General features: G+C 40.3%; 1 protein-coding gene across 1 annotated transcript in view; it reads right to left on the bottom strand.

The window, feature by feature from the left end:
- The window catches only part of LOC126249629 (CREB-regulated transcription coactivator 1-like), an 81,097-nt gene extending 59,863 nt beyond the window's left edge, over positions 1-21,234 (bottom strand). Inside the window, exon 1 of the mRNA XM_049951302.1 lies at positions 21,052-21,234. Coding sequence (XP_049807259.1) covers positions 21,052-21,078 — 27 coding nt within the window. The 5' untranslated portion in view covers positions 21,079-21,234. The remainder of the gene's footprint in view (positions 1-21,051) is intronic.
- Positions 21,235-22,557: the final 1,323 nt, after the last annotated feature.

The raw sequence follows: 22,557 nt of genomic DNA, 5'->3' as shown, positions 1-22,557 counted from the left end.
ACACGGACATTGTTGAAATCTGGATGACTACATACAATTGGCTGAGAATTAGAAATTAACAGTAATGGAGTACATCTTAAAATAGCATCTCCTTTATATTATACACGAATGTTGCATGCAATTCCTTCACAAAGTTTTTTGAAATCCTCTACAGCACCTTCTTCTAATGAAATTTCATTTCCAATGATTATACGCCTATTTACGGCGTCTTGAGGAGCGATTTGATTCGTCTTATTATTGTATCGGACAATGTGTCCTACATTAAGTCCAAGATGCGACCCTGCGATGTTAATGATAATCACCTTTTATCCACAGTATATAATAAAATACGTACCATAGACAAATCAAAGCAGAAATTTAAAGTAGGAGAGTTCGTAAGAATCAGTAAAAACAAAGCCATTTTTGATAAAGGATACAAACCAAATTGGTCTACAGAAATATTTAAGATAATTGGAGTCCAAGAAACAAATCCTAGGACATACACTCTGCAAGATTTTGAACTAAATAATATTGCTGGTGCGTTTTATGGTCATGAATTACAGAAAACAAAGTACCCCAATACTTATCTAGTAGATAAAGTATTGTACAGGAAAGGAAATAAGGCATTTGTGAAATGGTTAGGTTCTGATAGAAAACATAACAGTTGGATTACAGTAACATAAAATGTAATTTTATTATATAAATTTACAGTTACTTTTAAAGAATTATAAAAAATTACAGTTATGTTTTAAAGATATACCAAACGAACAACTGCTTCTTCAAGTTCCTAATAGTTATACCACAGATGCACACCATCACACAACACATCAGGAATTTTAAAGCATTTACAAAAAAGGCCTGAATACTAGGAAATGCAAATAAGCTTCACAGTTTTCACATGATTCACAATTGTCTAACAGTTCACACTTGCCTGCTTTTGTGAGGGGCCATTACGCTCTTTACTCCACACTGTTCGGCTTAATGTTTTAAGTAGTACTCTTTGTACCACTTCACCAGCAGATTTGTATTCAATTTTTCAGTTACTGGTTGGTACCTGCCAATACCATTCAGCTTACGTAGAGCATGTAGTGAAGGGCAGCCTTTCTCCTCCACATTAGTTATTAGGCAGTCAGGTAAGAACTCTCTTACCCATTTCACTTTATCAGTACCTTTAACAAGTACAGTGCAGTTTGTTGGTACCACTGATTGGATGGAGTTTAATGCACTATGCAGCGAGACTCCAACTGAATTGATGTTGTAGTGGTGATGGTTCTCTGCCAACCATTTTGCTGATTCGATATCAAGTTCGTAATACAGTGTTGTACATTGAAGAATGTAACTTCCAGAGGCAAACACTGTTCCATCATCGCACAGGATTTGGAATGCTAAGTCCTTAGGAACAAATTCATTCGCACATGTCTTGAAGCCTTGACAGTCGAAGATTACAGTATACATCTTGAAAGAAGGTTACACACACACTCTTGCTGCTGCTGCTCGTAGATGTCGACGTTATCGGTTCAGAGGACATGATGTGCTGTGCTCCAAATCACCCCCCTTATGTACTAAAATTCGAGTACAGCCGGTTAAAACAACTCCTGTTATCAACATGTGTCGGGCAACCTTTTGCTGGCGTGGGTGCTTGCTCAGATAATTGTCCTAAAAGGACAAATTATCTCAGCGGGACAGGGACCGCCGCCATCGCGACCTTGAGACCCCGCAGGGCCCCATTTTTTTTATCAGTTGCTGACTCTCGAATTGACCCTCGAATAATGAAACGACACGACGCAGTCATGTTAGATTCATGAGGGTCAGCAACTGATTAACGCAAAAATAAATTATTACCACCTTTTATATACATTACGTTATCAAACAGCACATGTCGGGCAACCTTTTGCTGGCGTGGGTGCTTGCTCAGATAATTGTCCTAAAAGGACAAATTATCTCAGCGGGACAGGCACCGCCGCCATTGCGACCTTGGGAGCCCGCGGGGCCCCATTTTTTTTATCAGTTGCTGACCCTCATGAATTGAAACATGACTGCGTCGCGTCGTTTCATGATTCGAGGGTCAGCAACCGATAAAAAAATGGGGCCCCACGGGTTCTCAAGGTCGCGATGGCGGCGGTCCCTGTCCCGCTGAGATAATTTGTCCTTTTAGGACAATTATCTGGGCAAGCACCCACGCCAGCAAAAGGTTGCCCGACATGTGCTGTTTGATAACGTTATGTGTATAAAAGGTGGCAATGATTTATTTATTTTAGTCAGCAAAATGTCTTGGGTAAATCTGTATTTAAGCACGGGCAACCATGGCTCCATACAATACGACGGAGGTGTTTTATATCCGGGACCAGAGGAAGATATTGAAATGGCGGAAAGAATTCCATTAACAAATGTCAATCGTTCACGTAGCAGTAATGATATTCGAACAGTGCAAAGAGAGGATGCTGCTAATCGTATACGGTATGGAGATAATCGAGCATTCGACGATTTGGATACGAGTGGCGAAACAGTTGAATTTGAATGGGTGCCTGAAACAAGGCCAGAAGAAAGTAATCTTGGAGTGCGACGGCGCCGACCAAATAGACCACGAAATCGTGCCCGAGGTCACCAGAGTTCAGATATAGCAACTGCTAGCGAAACAGTGCCCTTGTTATCTGAAAGTGTCACGGACAGGGCCGCAATTAGCACAGCTGGTGTTACAAGTTCAGGGCAGATAGCAATAGCGGCTGGCACGGCGCCAACTGCTGCTGCCGCAGGTGCTGCTTACGGCGTTAAAAAAATAGTTGAACGTGTACAGAACAAAGGATAATTGTAATTTATTTTTATTTGTTGTAATAATTGACAATAAAAATTATACATTGTACAAATTCTTGTCTTTTATTTATTAAGGAATATTATACATTTACAACAATGAAAAGAAAGCTAAAGGATAAGGCTTTTTTATTGCATTTTTCAATTCATCGAACTTTTTCCACCTAATAGTTCTCACACGGACATTGTTGAAATCTGGAAGACTACATTCAATTGGCTGAGAATTAGAAATTAACAGTAATGGAGTACATCTTAAAATAGCATCTCCTTTATATTATACACGAATGTTGCATGCAATTCCTTCACAAAGTTTTTTGAAATCCTCTACAGCACCTTCTTCTAATGAAATTTCATTTCCAATGATTATACGCCTATTTACGGCGTCTTGAGGAGCGATTTGATTCGTCTTATTATTGTATCGGACAATGTGTCCTACATTAAGTCCAAGATGCGACCCTGCGATGTTAATGATAATCACCTTTTATCCACAGTATATAATAAAATACGTACCATAGACAAATCAAAGCAGAAATTTAAAGTAGGAGAGTTCGTAAGAATCAGTAAAAACAAAGCCATTTTTGATAAAGGATACAAACCAAATTGGTCTACAGAAATATTTAAGATAATTGGAGTCCAAGAAACAAATCCTAGGACATACACTCTGCAAGATTTTGAACTAAATAATATTGCTGGTGCGTTTTATGGTCATGAATTACAGAAAACAAAGTACCCCAATACTTATCTAGTAGATAAAGTATTGTACAGGAAAGGAAATAAGGCATTTGTGAAATGGTTAGGTTCTGATAGAAAACATAACAGTTGGATTACAGTAACATAAAATGTAATTTTATTATATAAATTTACAGTTACTTTTAAAGAATTATAAAAAATTACAGTTATGTTTTAAAGATATACCAAACGAACAACTGCTTCTTCAAGTTCCTAATAGTTATACCACAGATGCACACCATCACACAACACATCAGGAATTTTAAAGCATTTACAAAAAAGGCCTGAATACTAGGAAATGCAAATAAGCTTCACAGTTTTCACATGATTCACAATTGTCTAACAGTTCACACTTGCCTGCTTTTGTGAGGGGCCATTACGCTCTTTACTCCACACTGTTCGGCTTAATGTTTTAAGTAGTACTCTTTGTACCACTTCACCAGCAGATTTGTATTCAATTTTTCAGTTACTGGTTGGTACCTGCCAATACCATTCAGCTTACGTAGAGCATGTAGTGAAGGGCAGCCTTTCTCCTCCACATTAGTTATTAGGCAGTCAGGTAAGAACTCTCTTACCCATTTCACTTTATCAGTACCTTTAACAAGTACAGTGCAGTTTGTTGGTACCACTGATTGGATGGAGTTTAATGCACTATGCAGCGAGACTCCAACTGAATTGATGTTGTAGTGGTGATGGTTCTCTGCCAACCATTTTGCTGATTCGATATCAAGTTCGTAATACAGTGTTGTACATTGAAGAATGTAACTTCCAGAGGCAAACACTGTTCCATCATCGCACAGGATTTGGAATGCTAAGTCCTTAGGAACAAATTCATTCGCACATGTCTTGAAGCCTTGACAGTCGAAGATTACAGTATACATCTTGAAAGAAGGTTACACACACACTCTTGCTGCTGCTGCTCGTAGATGTCGACGTTATCGGTTCAGAGGACATGATGTGCTGTGCTCCAAATCACCCCCCTTATGTACTAAAATTCGAGTACAGCCGGTTAAAACAACTCCTGTTATCAACATGTGTCGGGCAACCTTTTGCTGGCGTGGGTGCTTGCTCAGATAATTGTCCTAAAAGGACAAATTATCTCAGCGGGACAGGGACCGCCGCCATCGCGACCTTGAGACCCCGCAGGGCCCCATTTTTTTTATCAGTTGCTGACTCTCGAATTGACCCTCGAATAATGAAACGACACGACGCAGTCATGTTAGATTCATGAGGGTCAGCAACTGATTAACGCAAAAATAAATTATTACCACCTTTTATATACATTACGTTATCAAACAGCACATGTCGGGCAACCTTTTGCTGGCGTGGGTGCTTGCTCAGATAATTGTCCTAAAAGGACAAATTATCTCAGCGGGACAGGCACCGCCGCCATTGCGACCTTGGGAGCCCGCGGGGCCCCATTTTTTTTATCAGTTGCTGACCCTCATGAATTGAAACATGACTGCGTCGCGTCGTTTCATGATTCGAGGGTCAGCAACTGATAAAAAAAATGGGGCCCTGCGGGGTCCCAAGGTCGCGATGGCGGCGGTCCCTGTCCCGCTGAGATAATTTGTCCTTTTAGGACAATTATCTGAGCAAGCACCCACGCCAGCAAAAGGTTGCCCGACATGTACTGTTTGATAACGTAATGTATATAAAAGGTGGTAATAATTTATTTTTGCGTTAATCAGTTGCTGACTAACTACCTGCAAGCAGCATATGACATGGTAGCTTTGAAATATACGCTTTCTGCTGCTCAAACTTTTCGGCGCCAAAGCCGAGCAATGACTCAACAGTACAATTACCTCAGCATGCATTCTTTGTTTCTATGAGGGATCCATTGAATGTGTTTGGTGATAAACTGGATAATAATATTATAACTAAAATGTACTGTAAGCAAAAAATAAACACATATTAAAGGAAATCGTATTCACAATCCTAAATTCAAGGTGAACGAATGTTGGCATATCCAACATGAATATTATTTGTGTATTCACGTTTTTAAAGAGGTGTAATAGTCAATAGAAACAAGACGCACTGAACTACCAACATAGATCACAAATTGTGAAATCGAACCGGAAAGGGCCTTTCCACCTATTTGCGCGCAGTGCGTTGCATTTATTTATGTTCAGGCTCTGCCACCAGACCCAAGTATTTATTCTTTCCGGGTTCCTCGTGCATGTAGCATTTAATTTCGGTTCTTGCAACTTTCGTACGTGCAACAGCTTTATGCGCAATTCGCTACACTGTGATTCAGACATCATCCATCAGCCGAATTATATGTATCTTCAGTAGCAAAAGCCGTATTACACTCCTATATAGCACACGAAAGTTGCCTTCGCTCGTCATGATTTCGTCGAATTAAGAATGACGGATTCCCTACTATCTGCCGGGTTTCTGGGTTCGATTCCCGGCGGGGTCTGGGATTTTCTCTGCCTCGTGATGACTGGGTGTTGAGTGATGTCCTTAGGTTAGTTAGGTTTAAGTAGTTCTAAGCTCTAGGGGACTGATGACCATAGCTGTTAAGTCCCATAGTGCTCAGAACCATTTGAACCATTTTGAACCTACTATCTGCTACAATATCTTTAATCCAGTCACAAAGTTGGTCCCGTTTTCGTATGTTCATATTTTATTCACTAGTCTACGGCGCGGGACTGTATACGATGCATTCTGGAATTCATGGAACACAGCACAATATAGGGACACATTATCTACTGCCTACTGACTTCTCATGTAACTCAGTGGTGTGTCTTATGCAAACCTCATGCCCTTACCATAACGATGACAAGACTTGTGCGAATTCACAACATGACTGGAGACCTTGTGGTCTGATCTCAATTGGCAGCCAATATCCTTCGACAAACTGCAACAGATCGAAGTATTATGATCCACTGTCTTCGATGAGGATCTCCAACACATACTCGTATATGATTGTGCCTCAGCACAGAAAAAACCATCTTACTCTAGGTGTTTGACTCTGACTTTATTATTACATGTGTTGTGAAAAATGAAATAAAATTAAAGAATGCTCGTTTACAGCAGAATCATATGTTTAGGGCGTTCATTTAACATTTTATACTATTGAGAGTAAGTGACGGAAGTGTTAAGATATCACGGCTCGCGCTACGTACGAGAGAATATCTACCAGAACGCTTCGAAATTAGTTGCCTTTTCTGTCGTGCGCTGAAAGTAAGACAGAACCAAGTTTGATGATAATCAAAGCACAAAATCGCCGTTAAATATATTTTTAAATATCTTTTCTTTTTTAATTGAAAGAATGTGACGACTTAGAATTAGGCGTCATACATGATTTGTGTGATGAGGAAAATTTGTTTTGGGGAACAACAGTGAACAAAATTTACAATCACAGTACATATTGCCTTGTATTCATTATAGTAATAAAGTTTTGTAAATTTACGAAGTGTTCCCATACGACAATCACCTAGAAAGTACTATTTTCTGTTACACTTACCAAATGAAAAAAAGGAAAAAACACTTAGACATCCATAGCAGCCAACTAGGTCCACATGCATTTCTGTATAATTTTCGGGTTTAGAGACTTCACTATGTGCAACAGCTTCATCCGCGGGCAGCCTCATTGTGTTTCACACGTTACCCATCAGACAATGTACGCGTATCTTCAACAGTAACAACCCCATTACACTTACCGAAATCTGCTTTCACATGTGATAACTTCGTCCCTTAAAGAAACAACGTGTTACGCAGTGGTTATAATGTTTTGTCTCATCCGTTTATCATTAGTAGTAATAGTACACCGAAAATACTTCCACGTGTGACGCTTTTGTCGTGTCGAGAACAATGCATTGAATCCTATCTGCTACGTTGTCTTGCTTCCAATCGCCAAGCTATCCCGATATTCTGCAAGTTTACATTACATGCTGTATCCTGTCTTCCCATGTTACCAAATGGACTCTCATAAATAAGCGTCAAGCCCCTGACTAGAGCAAATACGTGTACAACATGGTAGGAGAATGTCTGGTCTAAACATAGTACGTGAAAGAACTGCCCCCCCCCCCCCTTTTAACAGCCGTGTACCGCTATTCTCTAGAGGAACGGAAGGTTCCAAATGATTTGAAAAGAGCACAGGTAGTTCCAGTTTCCAAGAAGGGTCGTCGAGCAGATGCATAAAACTATAGGCCTATATCTGTGACATCGATCTGTTGTAGAATTTTAGAACATGTTTTTTGCTCGCGTATCATGTCATTTCTGGAAACCCAGAATCTACTCTGTAGGAATCAACATGGATTCCGGAAACAGCGATCGTGTGAGACCCAAGTCGCTTTATTTGTTCATGAGACCCAGAAAATATTAGATACAAGCTCCCCGGTAGGGTATTCTCCTTGACTTCCGGAAGGCGTTCGATACAGTTCCGCACTGTCGCATGATAAACAAAGTAAGAGCCTACGGAATATCAGACCAGCTGTGTGGCTGGATTGAAGAGTTTTTAGCAAATAGAAAATAGCATGCTGTTCTCAATGGAGAGACGTCTACAGACGTTAAAGTAACCTCTGGAGTGCCACAGGGGAGTGTTATCGCACCATTGCTCTGTAGTATACAGAGAAGCTGCAGTATTATAAAATTGCAGCGAAATGCAGGAAGATCTGTAGCGGATAGGCACTTGGTGCAGGGAGTGGCAACTGACCCTTAACATAGACAAATGTAATGTGTTGCGAATACGTAGAAATAAGGATCCTTTATTGTATGATTACATGGTAGCAGAACAAACACTGGTAGCAGTTACTTCTGTAAAATATCTGGGAGTTTGCGTACGGAACGATTTGAAGTGGGATGATCATATAAAATTAATTGTTGGTGAGGCGAGTGCCAGGTTGAGATTCATTGGGAGAGTCCTTAGAAAATGTAGTCCATAAACAAAGGAGGTGCCTTACAAAACACTCGTTCGACCTATACTCGAGTATTGCTCATCAGTGTGGGATCCGTACCAGGTCGAGTTGACAGAGGAGATAGAGAAGATCCAAAGAAGAGCGGTGCTTTTCGTCACAGGGTTATTTGGTAAGCGTGATAGCGTTACGGAGATGTTTAGCAAACTCAAGTGGCAGACTCTGCAAGAGAGGCGCTCTGCATCGGGGTGTAGCTTGCTGTCCAGGTTCCGAGAGGATGCCTTTCTGAATGAGGTATCGAATATATTGCTTTCCCCTACTTATACCTCCCGAGGAGATCACGAATGTAAAATTAGAGAGATTCGAGCGCGCATGGAGGCTGTCCGGCAGTCGTTCTTCCCGCGAACTATACGCCACTGGAACAGGAAAGGGAGGAAATGACAGTGGCACGTAAAGTTCCTTCCGCCACACACCGTTGGGTGGCTTGCGGAGTATAAATTTAGATGTAGATGAAGACGACGGAAGTATATTCTATTGAGATATCAGGTAAATTGCTGATAACAGCTTGGCATAGCATAGCATAGTTATTACAGTATTTTGTCTATAGGAGACTAAGAGATAATAAAATTGATATCTAGTACTATCTCAGTCTACGTGTTTGACCCTGAGATTATTAGTGAATACAGTATGGAAATTGAACCAACTGGGAAGCATGTGTGATTCCTGTATGACCATTGCCTGAAGGCGTTTATTTTTCATTTACATCCGTATTTCATACATTATGAATCGCTCCTCGCTTATTACGAAAGTATTAAGTGATACAATGCATTTACGATGTACTCAGTATAACTTCTTCCTCCCCCCCCCCCCCCGCCCCCACAGCAACAATGGCCTCGGTCAGTTCCTTCGTCTTTGGCCGTGTAGTGTGTTTATAAATCTAATATTTGGAGCATTACGATTGAATGTTGGTGTTATTTATTAGTTGATTATGGAAAGGAAAGGAAATACATTCTGTAAACATTGTAGAGGCTTGGGACCATAGTTACGATCGGTAAACGTCAGACTTCATCGAAAGTTCGTTTTCGTACATACACTACTGGCCATTAAAATTGCTACACAACGAAGATGACGTGCTACAGACGCGAAATTTAGCCGACAGGAAGAATATGCTATGATATGCAAATGATTAGCTTTTCAGAGCATTCACACAAAGTTGGCGCCGGTGGCGACACCTACAACGTGCTGACATGAGGAATGTTTCCAACCGATTTCTCATACACAAACAGCAGTTGACCAGCGTTGCCTGGTGAAACGTTGTTGTGATGCCTCGTGCAAGGAAGAGAAATGCGTACCATCACGTTTCCGACGTTTAAAATGGTCGGATTGTAGCCTATCGCGATTGCGATTTATCGTATCGCAAAATTGCTGCTCGCGTTGGTCGAGATCCAATGACTGTTAGCAGGATTTGGAATCGGTGGGTTCAGGAGGGTAATACGGAACGCCGTGCTGGATCCCAACGGCCTCGTATCACTAGCAGTCGAGATGACAGGCATCTTATCCGCATGGCTGTAACGGATCGTGCAGCCACGTCTCGATCCCTGAGTCAACCGATGGGGACGTCTGCAAGACAACAACCATCTGCACGAACAGTCCGACGACGTTTGCAGCAGCATGGACTATCAGCTTGGAGACCATGGCTGCGGTTACCTTTGACGCTGCATCACAGACAGGATCACCTGCGATGGTGTACTCAACGACGAACCTGGGAGTACCAATGGCAAAACGTCATTTTTTCGGATGAATCCAGGTTCTGTTTACAGCACCATGATAGTCGCATCCGTGTATGGCGATATCGCGGTTAACGCACATTGGAAGCGTGTATTCGTCATCGCCATACTGGTGTATCACCCCGCGTGATGGTACGGGGTGCCATTGGTTACACGTCTCGGCCACCCCTTGTTCGCATTGACGGCACTTTGAACAGTGGACGTTACATTTCAGATGTGTTACGACCCGTGGCTCTACCCTTCATTCGATCCCTGCGAAACCCTACATTTCAGCAGGATAATGCACGACCGCATGTTGCAGGTCCTGTACGGGTCTTTCTGGATACAGAAAATGTTCGACTGCTGCCATGGTCAGCACTTTCTCCAGATCTCTCACCAACTGAAAACGTCTGGTCAATGATGGACGAGCAACTGGCTCGTCACTATACACCAGTCACTACTCTTGATGAACTGTGGTATCGTGTTGAAGCTGCATAGGCAGCTGTACCTGTACACGCCATCCAAGATCTGTTTGACTCAATGCCCAGGCGTATGAAGGCCGTTATTACGGCCAGAGGTGGTTGTTCTGGGTACTGATTTCTCAGGATCTATGCACCCAAATCGCGAGAAAATGTAATCATATGTCAGTTCTAGTACAATATATTTGCCCAATGAATATCCGTTTATCATATGCATTTCTTCTTGGTGTAGGAATTTTAATGGCCGGTAGTGTAATATCATTTGCGCCTAAAATGAAGTGTCAGTTGCCTTCTTCGCATGTTTGCTTTAGCCACTTGTGTTTGTATACGTATAGAACAATTCAGATAAGCAGTTACAATAATTGGACTTAATTTAAGAGTCCACTTAGTAACGTTACCCGTATTTAGGTGAGCTAATCGGCCGCCCAGTGTTGTTGCGAGGTGAGATAATTGTGTTGTACAGCTGTAAGCTAGCGGACCCAGGTCTCAGGGCGCACCGTGGCGGTTCCGGCTTGCGGTGGGTGGCCGGTACGAACGAGTCCAGGTACTAGCTATGTCGCCGGAAAGGTGGAAAACCCCGAGGCTGGGGATATGGACGGGTTTTACTGTCATTTTCTTTATGCAGAATATGTTCCAAGAAAGGGGGAAGTGTCAGACAATCTTAAAAATAGCTACGTTACAGCTATTTGAGATTCGACAATAACTAACATCAAATATTAGTGCAAATCTGAATACATCGGCGATCTCAGATAAACGAAGCGCATCCAATGACACATTGGTATTTAAATATCTTCAAAACTACAAAAATTAGTATTTCACAGGGAATAAACATTTACACAACGAACTTCTGAATTAACAGCTTTTAATTGTTTCATGTGATTTCAACAAACGGTATCTCAGATGATAACATTGCACTATCGCTATCATCCCTGAAAGCTACGTATCTGTGTGAATTTTATTTTTTTGTTTATGACGTCTTTTATACCTTTTTTACTATGCAAAAGTTTGTCAGAACATAGCAGTCTCCACATTTACACAACAAGTGAACACAGCATCAGTACTTCATATTTCGTCATGCTTCTGTTTTTATTTAATAACAGTTCATTATTTTGCCAACAACTTTACTTAAATGTTGACTGCAAGTGGTATTAAAAAAACAGTTGTTGTTGTGGTCTTCAGTCCTGAGACTGGTTTGATGTAGCTCTCCATGCTACTCTATCCTGTGCAAGCTTTTTCATCTCCCAGTACCAACTGCAACCTACATCCTTCTGAATCTGCTTAGTATATTCATCTCTTGGTCTCTCGCTACGATTTTTACCCTCCACGCTGCCCTCCAATACTAAATTGGTGATCCCTTGATGCCTCAGAACATGTCCTACCAACCGATCCCTTCTTCTAGTGAAGGTGTACCACAAATTTATCTTCTCTCTACTTCTATTCAATACCTCCTCCCCGGCCGGAGTGGCCGAGTGGTTCTAGGAGCTAGAGTCTGGAACCGCGCGACCACTACGGTCGCAGGTTCGAATCCTGCCTCGGGCATGGATGTGTGTGATGTCCTTAGGTTAGTTAGCTTTAATTAGTTCTAAGTTCTAGGCGACTGATGACCTCAGAAGTTAAGTCGCATAGTGCTCAGAGCCATTTGAACCATTTGAATACCACCTCATTAGTTACGTGATCTATCCATCTAATCATCAGCATTCTTCTGTAGCACCACATTTCGAAAGCTTCTATTCTCTTCTTATCCAAACTATTTATCGTCCATGTTTCACTTCCATACATGGCTACAACCCCTACAAATACTTTCAGAAACGACATCCTGACACTTAAATCTATACTCGATGTTAACAAATTTCTCTTCTCAGAAACGCTTTCTTGCCATTGCCAGTCTACATTTTATATCCTCTCTACTTCGACTATCATCAGTTATTTTCCTCCCCAAATAGGAAAACTCCTTTACTACTTTAGGTATCTCATTTCCTAATCTAATTCCCTCAAAATAACCCGACTTAATTCGACTAATTCCATTATCCTCGTTTTGCTTTTGTTGATGTTCATCTTATATCCTTCTTTCAAGACACTATCCATTCCGTTCAACTGCTCTTCTAAGTCCTTTGCTGTCTCTGACAGAATTACAATATCATCGGCGAACCTCAAAGTTTTTATTTATTCTCCATGGGTTTTAATACCTACTCCGAATTTTTCTTTTGTTTCCTTCACTGCTTGCTCAATATACAGATTGAATACCACTGCTTCCCTTTCATGCCCCTCGACTCTTATACCTGCCATCTGGTTTCTGTACAAATTGTAAATAGCCTTTCGCTCCCTGTGTTTTATCCCTGCCACCATCAGAATTTGAAAGAGAGTATTGCAGTCAACATTGTCAAAAGTTTTCTCTAAGTCTACAAATGCTAGAAACGTAGGTTTGCCTTTCCTCAATCTATCTTCTAAGATAAGTCGAAGGGTCAGTATTGCCTCTCGTGTTCCAATATTTCTACGGAATCCAAACTGATCTTCCCCCAGGTCGGTTTCTACTAGTTTTTCCATTCGTCTGTAAAGAATTCGTATTAATATTTTGCAGCCGTAGCTTATTAAACTGATAGTTCGGTAATTGTCACATCTGTCAACACCTGCTTTCTTTGGGATTGGAATTATTATATTCTTCTTGAAGTCTGAGGGTATTTCGCCTGTCTCATACATCTTGCTCACCAGATGGTAGAGTTCTGTCATGACTGGATCTCCCAAGGCTGTCAGTAGTTCTAATGGAATGTTGTCTACTCCCGGGGCCTTGTTTCGACTTAGGTCTTTCAGTGCTCTGTCAAACTCTTCACGCAGTATCATATCTCCATTTCATCTTCATCTACATCCTCTTCCATTTCCATAACATTGTCCTCAAGTACATCGCCCTTGTATAGACCCTCTATATACTCCTCCCACCCGTCTGCTTTCCCTTCTTGCTTAGAACTGGGTTTCCATCTGAGCTCTTGATATTCATACAAGTGGTTCTCTTTCCTCCAAAGGTCTCTTTAACTTTCCTGTAGGCGGTATCTATCTCACCCCTAGTGAGATAAGCTTCTACATCCTTACATTTGTCCTCTAGCCATCCCTGCTTAGCCATTTTGCACTTCATGTCGATCTCATTTTTGAGACATTTGTATTCCTTTATGCCTGTTTCATTTACTGCATTTTTATATTTTCTCCTTTCATCAATTAAATTCCATATTTCTTCTGTTACCCAAGATTTTCTACTAGCCCTTATCTTTTTGCCTACTTAATCCTCTGCTGCCTTCGCTTCCTCATCCCTCAAAGCTATCAATTCTTCTTCTACTGTATTTCTCTCCCCCATTCCTGTCAATCTTTCCCTTATGCTCTCCCTGAAACTCCGTACACCCTCTGGTTTAGTCAGTTTATCCAGGTCCCATCTCCTTAAATTCCCACCTTTTTTGCAGTTTCTTCAGTTTTAATTTCCATTTCATAACCAATAGATTGTGGTCAGAGTCCAAATCTGCCCCTGTAAATGTCTTTCAATTTAAAACCTGGTTCCTAAATCTCTGTCATACCATTTTATAATCTATCTGATATCTTCTAGTATCTCCAGGCTTCTTCCAGGTATACAACTTTCTTTCATGATTCCTGAACCAAGTGTTAGCTATGATTAAGTTATGCGCTGTTCCAAATTCTGCCAGGCGGCTTCCTTTTTCATTTCTTACCCCCAATCCATATTCACCTACTACGTTTCCTTCTCTTCCTTTTCCTACTATCGAATTCCAGTCCCCGATGACTATTACATTTTCGTCGCCCTTCACTATCTGAATAATTTCTTTTATCTCATCATACATTTTATCAATTTCTTCGTGATCTGCAGAGCTAGTTGGCATATAAACTTGTACTACTATAGTAGGCGTGGGCTTCGTGTCTATCTTGGCCACAATAATGCGTTCACTATGCTGTTTGTAGTAGCTTACCCGAACTCCCATTTTTTTATTCATTATTAAACCTACTCCTGCATTGCCCCTATTTGATTTTGTATTTACAACCCTGTATTCACCTGACCAAAAGCCTTGTTCCTCCTGCCACCGAACTTTACTAATTCCCACTATATCTAACTTTAACCTATCCATTTCCCTTTTTAATTTTTCTAACCTACCTGCCTGATTAAGGGATCTGACATTCCACGCTCCGATCCGTAGAATGCCAGTTTTCTTTCTCCTGATAATGACTTCCTCTTGAGTAGTCCCCGCCCGGAGATCCGAATGGGGGACTATTTTACCTCCGGAATATTTTACCCAAGAAGACGCCATCATCATTTAACCATACAGTAAAGCTGCATGCCCTCGGGAAGAATTACTGCTTCAGTTTCCCCTTGCTTTCAGCCGTTCGCAGTACCAGCACAGCAAGGCCGTTTTGGTTAGTGTTACAAGGCCAGATCAGTCAATCATCCAGACTGTTGCCCCTACAGCTACTGAAAAGGCTGCTGCCCCTCTTCAGGAACCACACGTTTGTCTGGCCTCTCAACAGATACTCCTCCGTTGTGGTTGCACCTACGGTACGGCTAGTTGTATCGCTGAGGCACGCAAGCCTCCCCACGAACGGCAAGGTTCATGGTTCATGGGGGAATTAAAAAAACTGTGCTAATTAAAAGTGGTCAATCGCATATGTTAACGGACACCACAGCTGAAAACAGAACAATAAGTCCCTTTTGACAGGCAGGCCTAAATAATTGTTTGAGCCATATTTAACGTAATCTGCTGCCATTTTACGTGAGCGGATTTGCACAAGAACACGGGCTTACTTATTTGTGATCTAACCTTTACATATATTTATTATGAATGTTCTGAGTGTGACTGAATATTTATAACATATCTATATTTAAGTACTGTTGTAATATATTAGTTTATTACGGGAAAGTGGTCATGTTGATACAAATCATGTCTTAAGAGCTTAAGAACGATGCATTTTTGGTGGGAACTGCCTTCAGACAATGGAGAAGTGGGCGGCAGTGGAACACTATGGAAGTCAGGTGGTGACTGGAACTTGTCGAGTGGACAGCTCAAAGGAGCGATTCTAAACATTTTGTTGGTGAGTTCTGGAACAAGGCAAACCAGCCTGTAACATGTGCGATTTAGTCATATAGGTGATTGTTTGTGGGCGTTGAAAGGCCGCTACAATGCTCTAACTTTTGAAGGGACTTGATGTTTCGAAAGGGCTGAATGCGCTCCAGAACAGGACTCTATTTCCGCTCGATTTACGGAACTGAGAGTAGACAGAGGATGAGTTACTATTCTTTGCATCGTGTTTATTAATTTGTGAATCACCATGTAGAGCTCTAAACTATTTTGAGCTGGTGAATCTTTCGTGTATTGTGATCACGAAATGGACTTAGTTCTCGGTAGTCTTTGATTACTTTTTAGTTTGGGGATTTTGTTACCATTCTCGTTCGCTGTCAACCTAACTTTACCGCATTTGATAAGGATATTTTCCATCTGCATTTTAACTGAATAACATAGGACCATTTCCCATTTATTTGAGATGTCCTTTCTTGGATAAACATTATTCATCATAATTATATGTCGTCTGCATCAGTTATAGACATTAGAAGAAACCCCTTGTTCTTAAATTAATTATTTAACTTTTATTGTGTATTTCTTTGTATTTTATTAATTCGTAATTCGAGCCGGTGCATAGACTGTTTGACTACAGGATCACAGCTACAGTTTATTATTTGCAGCGTTTTAGCAGCAGGGCATGAAAGCTGACATACACGGCTCAACCCTATAACTACATCGAGTTAATCTTTTTAAACAGAGCCGTGCGTAGCCCCTCTAGATAAAGTACGAGTAACCACAGATAAAAACGCAGCTGGTTTGCTCGTAGGGACTGCTGTTTAGAAAAGCACCTACTCTAGCAATAACCGCTAGGTGTCGTCGAAACAGTCACGTTTGAGGCACCACACATTAATAGCCCTCTTCCAATAGATTACAGTTGTAGAACCGCAATTCATGCTACTCGTTTCTTATATTTTTGCCTGTTTAGTATATTATTTTAGCTAACAGGTGTTTTGTACAGTTACATGTTTGGTCAGTTTTTGTGCCTAGGATGAAATGTTAATTGCCTGCATTTCGTGATATTTCAGTCACATGTATTTTGTACCGTTCGGTTGTGTGTTTCTAGTGTAAAAAATGATGCTTTGTCTTCTTCCCCCCTAATTTTATGGGTGGTAAGGTGAAGCATTACTGAACAATTTCTAAAAAGATGATGATGTTCAATCTTCGTACCACGAGTTAGACAGCCTCAAGTAGACTTAAGATCAAAATAGTGTGTGTGTATGTGTGTGTGTGTGTGTGTGTGTGTGTGTGTGTGTGTGTGTGGGCGCGTGACGCATTATCGTCTTCCCCCTAATTTGGAGCATGGTGAGGTGCAGCATTACTGAAAATTTCCTAAAAAAGTGACCGTAGTTTTTTCTTTGTACCACGAGTAAGATAGCCTCCGAAACGCTTAAGACCGCAGTAGCCTGTGTTTGTCTGTGTGTATGTGTGTGTGTGTGTGTGTGTGTGTGTGTGTGTGTGTGTGTTTGTGTGAGTGTGGTTTGATGACTAAGCTTACATGCTTTAGACGTGGAAGTACTGCTTCACATAATTGCTTTATAATTACTATGGAACATGACATAAAAAATTCAAATCGTTTGAACATAGTGCCAATTTATGCAACTTAGGCTAAGCTTATGTATTTTCATAAATAATCGAATAATTTTGGACAAAAAAATGGCTCTGAGCACTATGGGACTTAACATCTGAGGTCATCAGTCCCCTAGAACTTAGAACTACTTAAACCTAACTAACCTAAGGACATCACACACATCCATTCCCGAGGCAGGATTCGAACCTGCGACCGTAGTGGTCGCGCGGTTCCAGACTGAAGCGCCTAGAACCGCTCGGCCACAACGGCCGGCTATTTTGGACATGACGCAGTCTTGGAGTGTAATGTAAGAAGGATGCTGCAAAGTACATACATCTGGACCAGTTCCGCCATCTTGAATTTATTAGGTTTTTACATTTATTACATTTTTCGCCACCACCATCTACATTTTTTAATTTTTACACAAACGTTATCTTGCTTTTTTTAAATTTTCCGCCAGTGCCATCTTGGACCTCTCGGTGACTGCAGTGATGACTAGCAATTGACACACGAAGTGTTGGCCAAAATCCCCATAGCCATACCGCTATTGGACTAACCAACTTGGTCAAATACATTGTCGTGTTATTCACGGGAAGAAATATGTTGGAGCGTTATCAAGATACTAGGGGCGTGTCAAAGTCAGACTGCTGAAACGTTTCGTTGTGCATAATCTATGACCACTATACCATACAAAATGTTCCTCATTAGTACTGTTGAGCCACTTATGTCCAAAAGCTAAAACGTACATCCTTGTCCACTATCGGATGTTGTACACTAAAAATAAAAGAATTGTGACGTCATTCCAACGAAAATCTTGCAGCAACCTCCAGAAGCATTACGTCATCAAATATTGTATGCCAAAAATTTCATGGAGGTGATACATGTCCAGCCACATATGTATGTACCATCCAAAGATTCTGAGAGAGAGAAGAGTGTGTAGAAGTCGTGTAGACTAGACGGCAGACCACAGAGAACCTGTTCTTTATTATAAGTCAGAAGGCAATATATATGTATTCACTTTTCAAGAAGTAAAACCTATTATCTCCCGACACCATGCATGAATAAATTTCTTCTCTTTCCGTCACTAATCACAAAACGTTTGATCCTTAGACTACTGGTTTCTGTAAGCAAAGAGCATCCTCAGATCGGTTTTATAACTTGTCCTAATGGAAGGAGATCAGCTATGTCAATATAAAAGGAACTATTCCCTCTTACGCATTAAGAGAGTTGCAAAATAACAACAAGCCTAGGTCAGTATAGCTAGGTAGTTATTTAGGGCCCATTCGTTCCACTGCCTTACACATACGTGAATAAATAAGCTAAGAGTGTTTTTACTATGTTAGGACATGTTATAAAACGTATCTGAAGTTGGTTATCGCTGACAAAAACCGGTAGTCAAAGGACGAAACTTTTGTGAGCATTGATAGAAATAAATGAAATTTATTCTACACTTTCTGGATCACTGTTTTAATCATCGACCATATCGCAGCTTGCGAAACATGTATGAGAAAGTTACCTACAACTAACACACAGAAATCTTCGGTGAATATACATACTATTCATCCATGACCATCCACATGGACTTACACAGGTCTATAAGGATGACTTCCTTGGTGCTGCTTATAGTCATTCACCTCAAACCATCATTACACTGAGACCATTTTCGTAGAGAGAAGCAAGAGAGAGGCATGATGATTATAATCTGATGCCCCATCAATTATGAGGTCATTATAGGCGGAGAACAAGCTCAGGTAAGACAAGGATAAGGAAGGGATCGGCTATGTCAATATCAAAGGAACCATCCTCTCTTATGCATCAAGACAGCTGCGAAAATCACAACAAGCCTGTATCAATATAGACAGGTAGTTATTAGGTCCCCACTCATTCCGATACATTACTCATAGGATAATAAATAAGCTAAGGGTATTTTAGGATTGTATACGCATTCACGTGTACTAATACATTTCCACACAAGAGGTTGATTAAGAACTAATTAAAAGTGTATAATTTTTTTATAAATCTGAATAACTTAAAAACGTCGTTTACATTATATCCTCACACAGAAATCTCAGATTTCCTTTAACCTCCCTGCATTAGGACAACCACTTAAAAAAGTATTATTCTGTATTTTTATGTAAACATAAAAACCATGTTTTGGAGCTATACAGAAAAAGTCTTGATGGATATGTTATCAAGCATTTTTCGATGAGTATAAACTGATTTAGAATTCAACAACTGATTGTACTCCTACTTTCCGAAATAACAAGTGTAACAACGGAAACTGGTTTCAACTGAAAAGCCAGTAGTAGAAATTGCTAAAATTTTGAGTACTGTCCTACAAAGGCTTAGAAAGCAATGCTACCATATATTCCACCAGAAAAGCAACTGGGTTTTTTCGTCATAGTCTGACTTCGCTGTTAGACACAGGCTCATTTCTGAATTTCTCACTTATCAAACTCTACTTTCTTATAGTATGTAGGAAACAACACACCGAAATTTGTACATAACAATCATTTACATTTACACAAGTTTAGGTTGGTGAAATATGTAATTGACAATATGATTCTTATATCAGTTTCGTATGTAAACAATTTCTGTAAAGCTTTTTTACTGTTAATATTGGAAAACGCTATAATCACAGCTCCTCAGAACTGGCAATGGAATTATAGTAACGAATTCTACAAAGTGAAAAATTGCTAGGTTTAGTTCAGAAATCAGTTGTCTGTTTTAAGTATTTGGTAAGCTTGAGCAATATAAGTTGGCTGAAGAAATTTCAAATTGCTGGGTTTGTTATATTGGGAGGAAAGAATTATAGAGTCACAATGAGATCTCAGTGTGCAATATATCAGTATTAACTGATTCTTCCATCTTTTCCTGGTAGCAGAACTTAATAGTTACAGACGAAAAGCACAGAATTGTAAATGTCCTACTGTATAGCGTGGAACAACTACATCTTTGTGCTTTTCATTTATAACTGCAATGTATTCATTATTGCTCAACATTGCCTCAAAATACATTAAAAAAATGTCCTACTGTATAGCGTGGAACAACTACATCTTTGTGCTTTTCATTTATAACTGTAATGTATTCATTATTGCTGAACAATGCCTCAAAATACATTCAAAAAACAAAACAAAACAATAATTTTAATGTGATCTAATGAACTACCATTACGAATCAATGACTAAAATTATGTTCTACAAACGGGAAAATTAAAACATATTATGTCCTTTTTTATTGTTTATGTGAGGGCAACAAATCCTCTTTGTCAAGAACTGTTACTGGTTGAGACATACAAGATTGCATTCTTCTGTGAACCTAAAATGAAAATAAATTATAATATATAAAATAAAGCCTTCTATTTTTGATATGAAATAAACCATCACCATTTTTCAGCACTTTACTGATACTTAGAGGGATGAAGTATTCGAGAGAACAACAAAGCTGTTGATGTCGCTTCATACTCTCCCATATGGCAAGAATAGGATTCCAGTATGTATCTCGTGCACAGACTGGAAGGTGTTCATAGAATCGAATGATCACTGGCCGCACAATAAATAAATAAAAAATAAATTCGATTGGATCAAGTACGTGATCGCTTCATGAACGTGTGGATGATTCCATGCACTGTTGATTAACTGATATTTATTTCGTTAACAGGTAAGGCACTCTGACGCTTTTTTTTTAAGTCGCAAATTTTTGCTATATAAGCACACATACGGCAATTGACTTACGATTATTTTCTGTTGTACTTACCAAGAGAGTAAATATATGAAGATCCATAGGCCCTCTAAGTCGTTTGCTCTATCCCGTTGTTATACGCAGGCGACTGAAGTGAACTGAATGTTACGAGCACAAGGTCTGTGGAATGTCGGCAGACTGCCCCAGGACTTCACCCATTCCCCCTCCCACTACGCTGATGACAAAGACTCGTACAGGCCTGCGACCGACTGCCTGATTACTGGCAAGCAGTATATGAGTCAGTAGCTTAGAGATGCAAACTTCCTTCCGCTCAGACCTTTCGACATCAAAACAGAGCAGTGAATCAACAGTACTGATTGCCCCACAATTCACTCTTGGTTGCTCTGAGTAACCCATGGAATTAATTTCGTGATAATCTTTACAACAAGAGATTAAAAAGTATTATAAACAAAATATGAACTCTCTTTTTAGGAATTTGAATCAATAATCCTAAATTCAGGGCTAAATTATTGTTCCATACTTAGCATAATCATTATATATGTTTTTAAGCACTTGATGAGGCATTAAACAAACGGGATGCATTGTAACATTAATCACAAATTGTGAAATCTGAATTTCAAAGAGCATTTTCGCTTATTTATGCGTAAAAATATTGCATTTCATCAGGTTGTGAAAACTGAATTTCAAAGAGCTTTTCCGCTTATTTATGCGTAAAAATATTGCATTTCATCAGGATGAGGTTCTACCACCAATTTAAATTGTCTACAACTTACTCCTCATTCATTCCCTATAATTTTCAGGCTCTGTGATTTCCCTATGTGCAATAGTTTCGTGTGCGATCAGCCTCACTATGTCTTTGACATTATCTATCAGGTCATATATGTACGCACTGATGGGCAAAGTCATGACGACCACCAACTTAATAGCGAGTTGGTGCACCTCTGAACACGACACAACAGTGATTTCATGTAGCATGGATTCGATAAGTCATTGGCAGGTTTTTCGTGTTACGTGGTGTCAGGTGTCTACACACAGGTCACGTAACTCTCGTAAATTACTGGCCAGTAGACTGTGGAGCCGGTGCTGAAACCCTGTAGCAACCCAGATGTTTATCATTTATTTCATATGAGAGTAATCTGATTTCCAAGATAGCAACGTGAGTTCATTATCCTGCTCCTCAAACTGTCGTAGGACGATTCTGTCCTTGTAATATGGGCAGTTATCCTTTTGGATAATGTCATTGCTCTTGGGGAAGACATCAGGCATGATTGTGAGTGAAGGTGGCCTGCAATAACGTGTTCGTAGTCCACAGTTGTCATGGTGACTTCTATTAATAAAACAATTCCAATAAAGCCCAGATGAACGTTCCCCTCACCACAATACTGCCTCCACCAGCCTGCATCCGTGATGTGGTTTATATTTTGAGCAGCCCTATGCCTAGCAGACGTCGTATCTCGACATGTCCAACAACTCTGTGTCACATGAACCGTGATTCATCCGACCTAGTGAACGTTTCCATTGAAGCACGCTCCAGTTTCGATGATCCCATACCCACTGCTA

Source organism: Schistocerca nitens, chromosome 3, assembly GCF_023898315.1.
Source record: "Schistocerca nitens isolate TAMUIC-IGC-003100 chromosome 3, iqSchNite1.1, whole genome shotgun sequence".
NCBI classification, from domain to species: domain Eukaryota; kingdom Metazoa; phylum Arthropoda; class Insecta; order Orthoptera; family Acrididae; genus Schistocerca; species Schistocerca nitens.
This window is presented reverse-complemented; position numbering and strand designations above follow the sequence as displayed.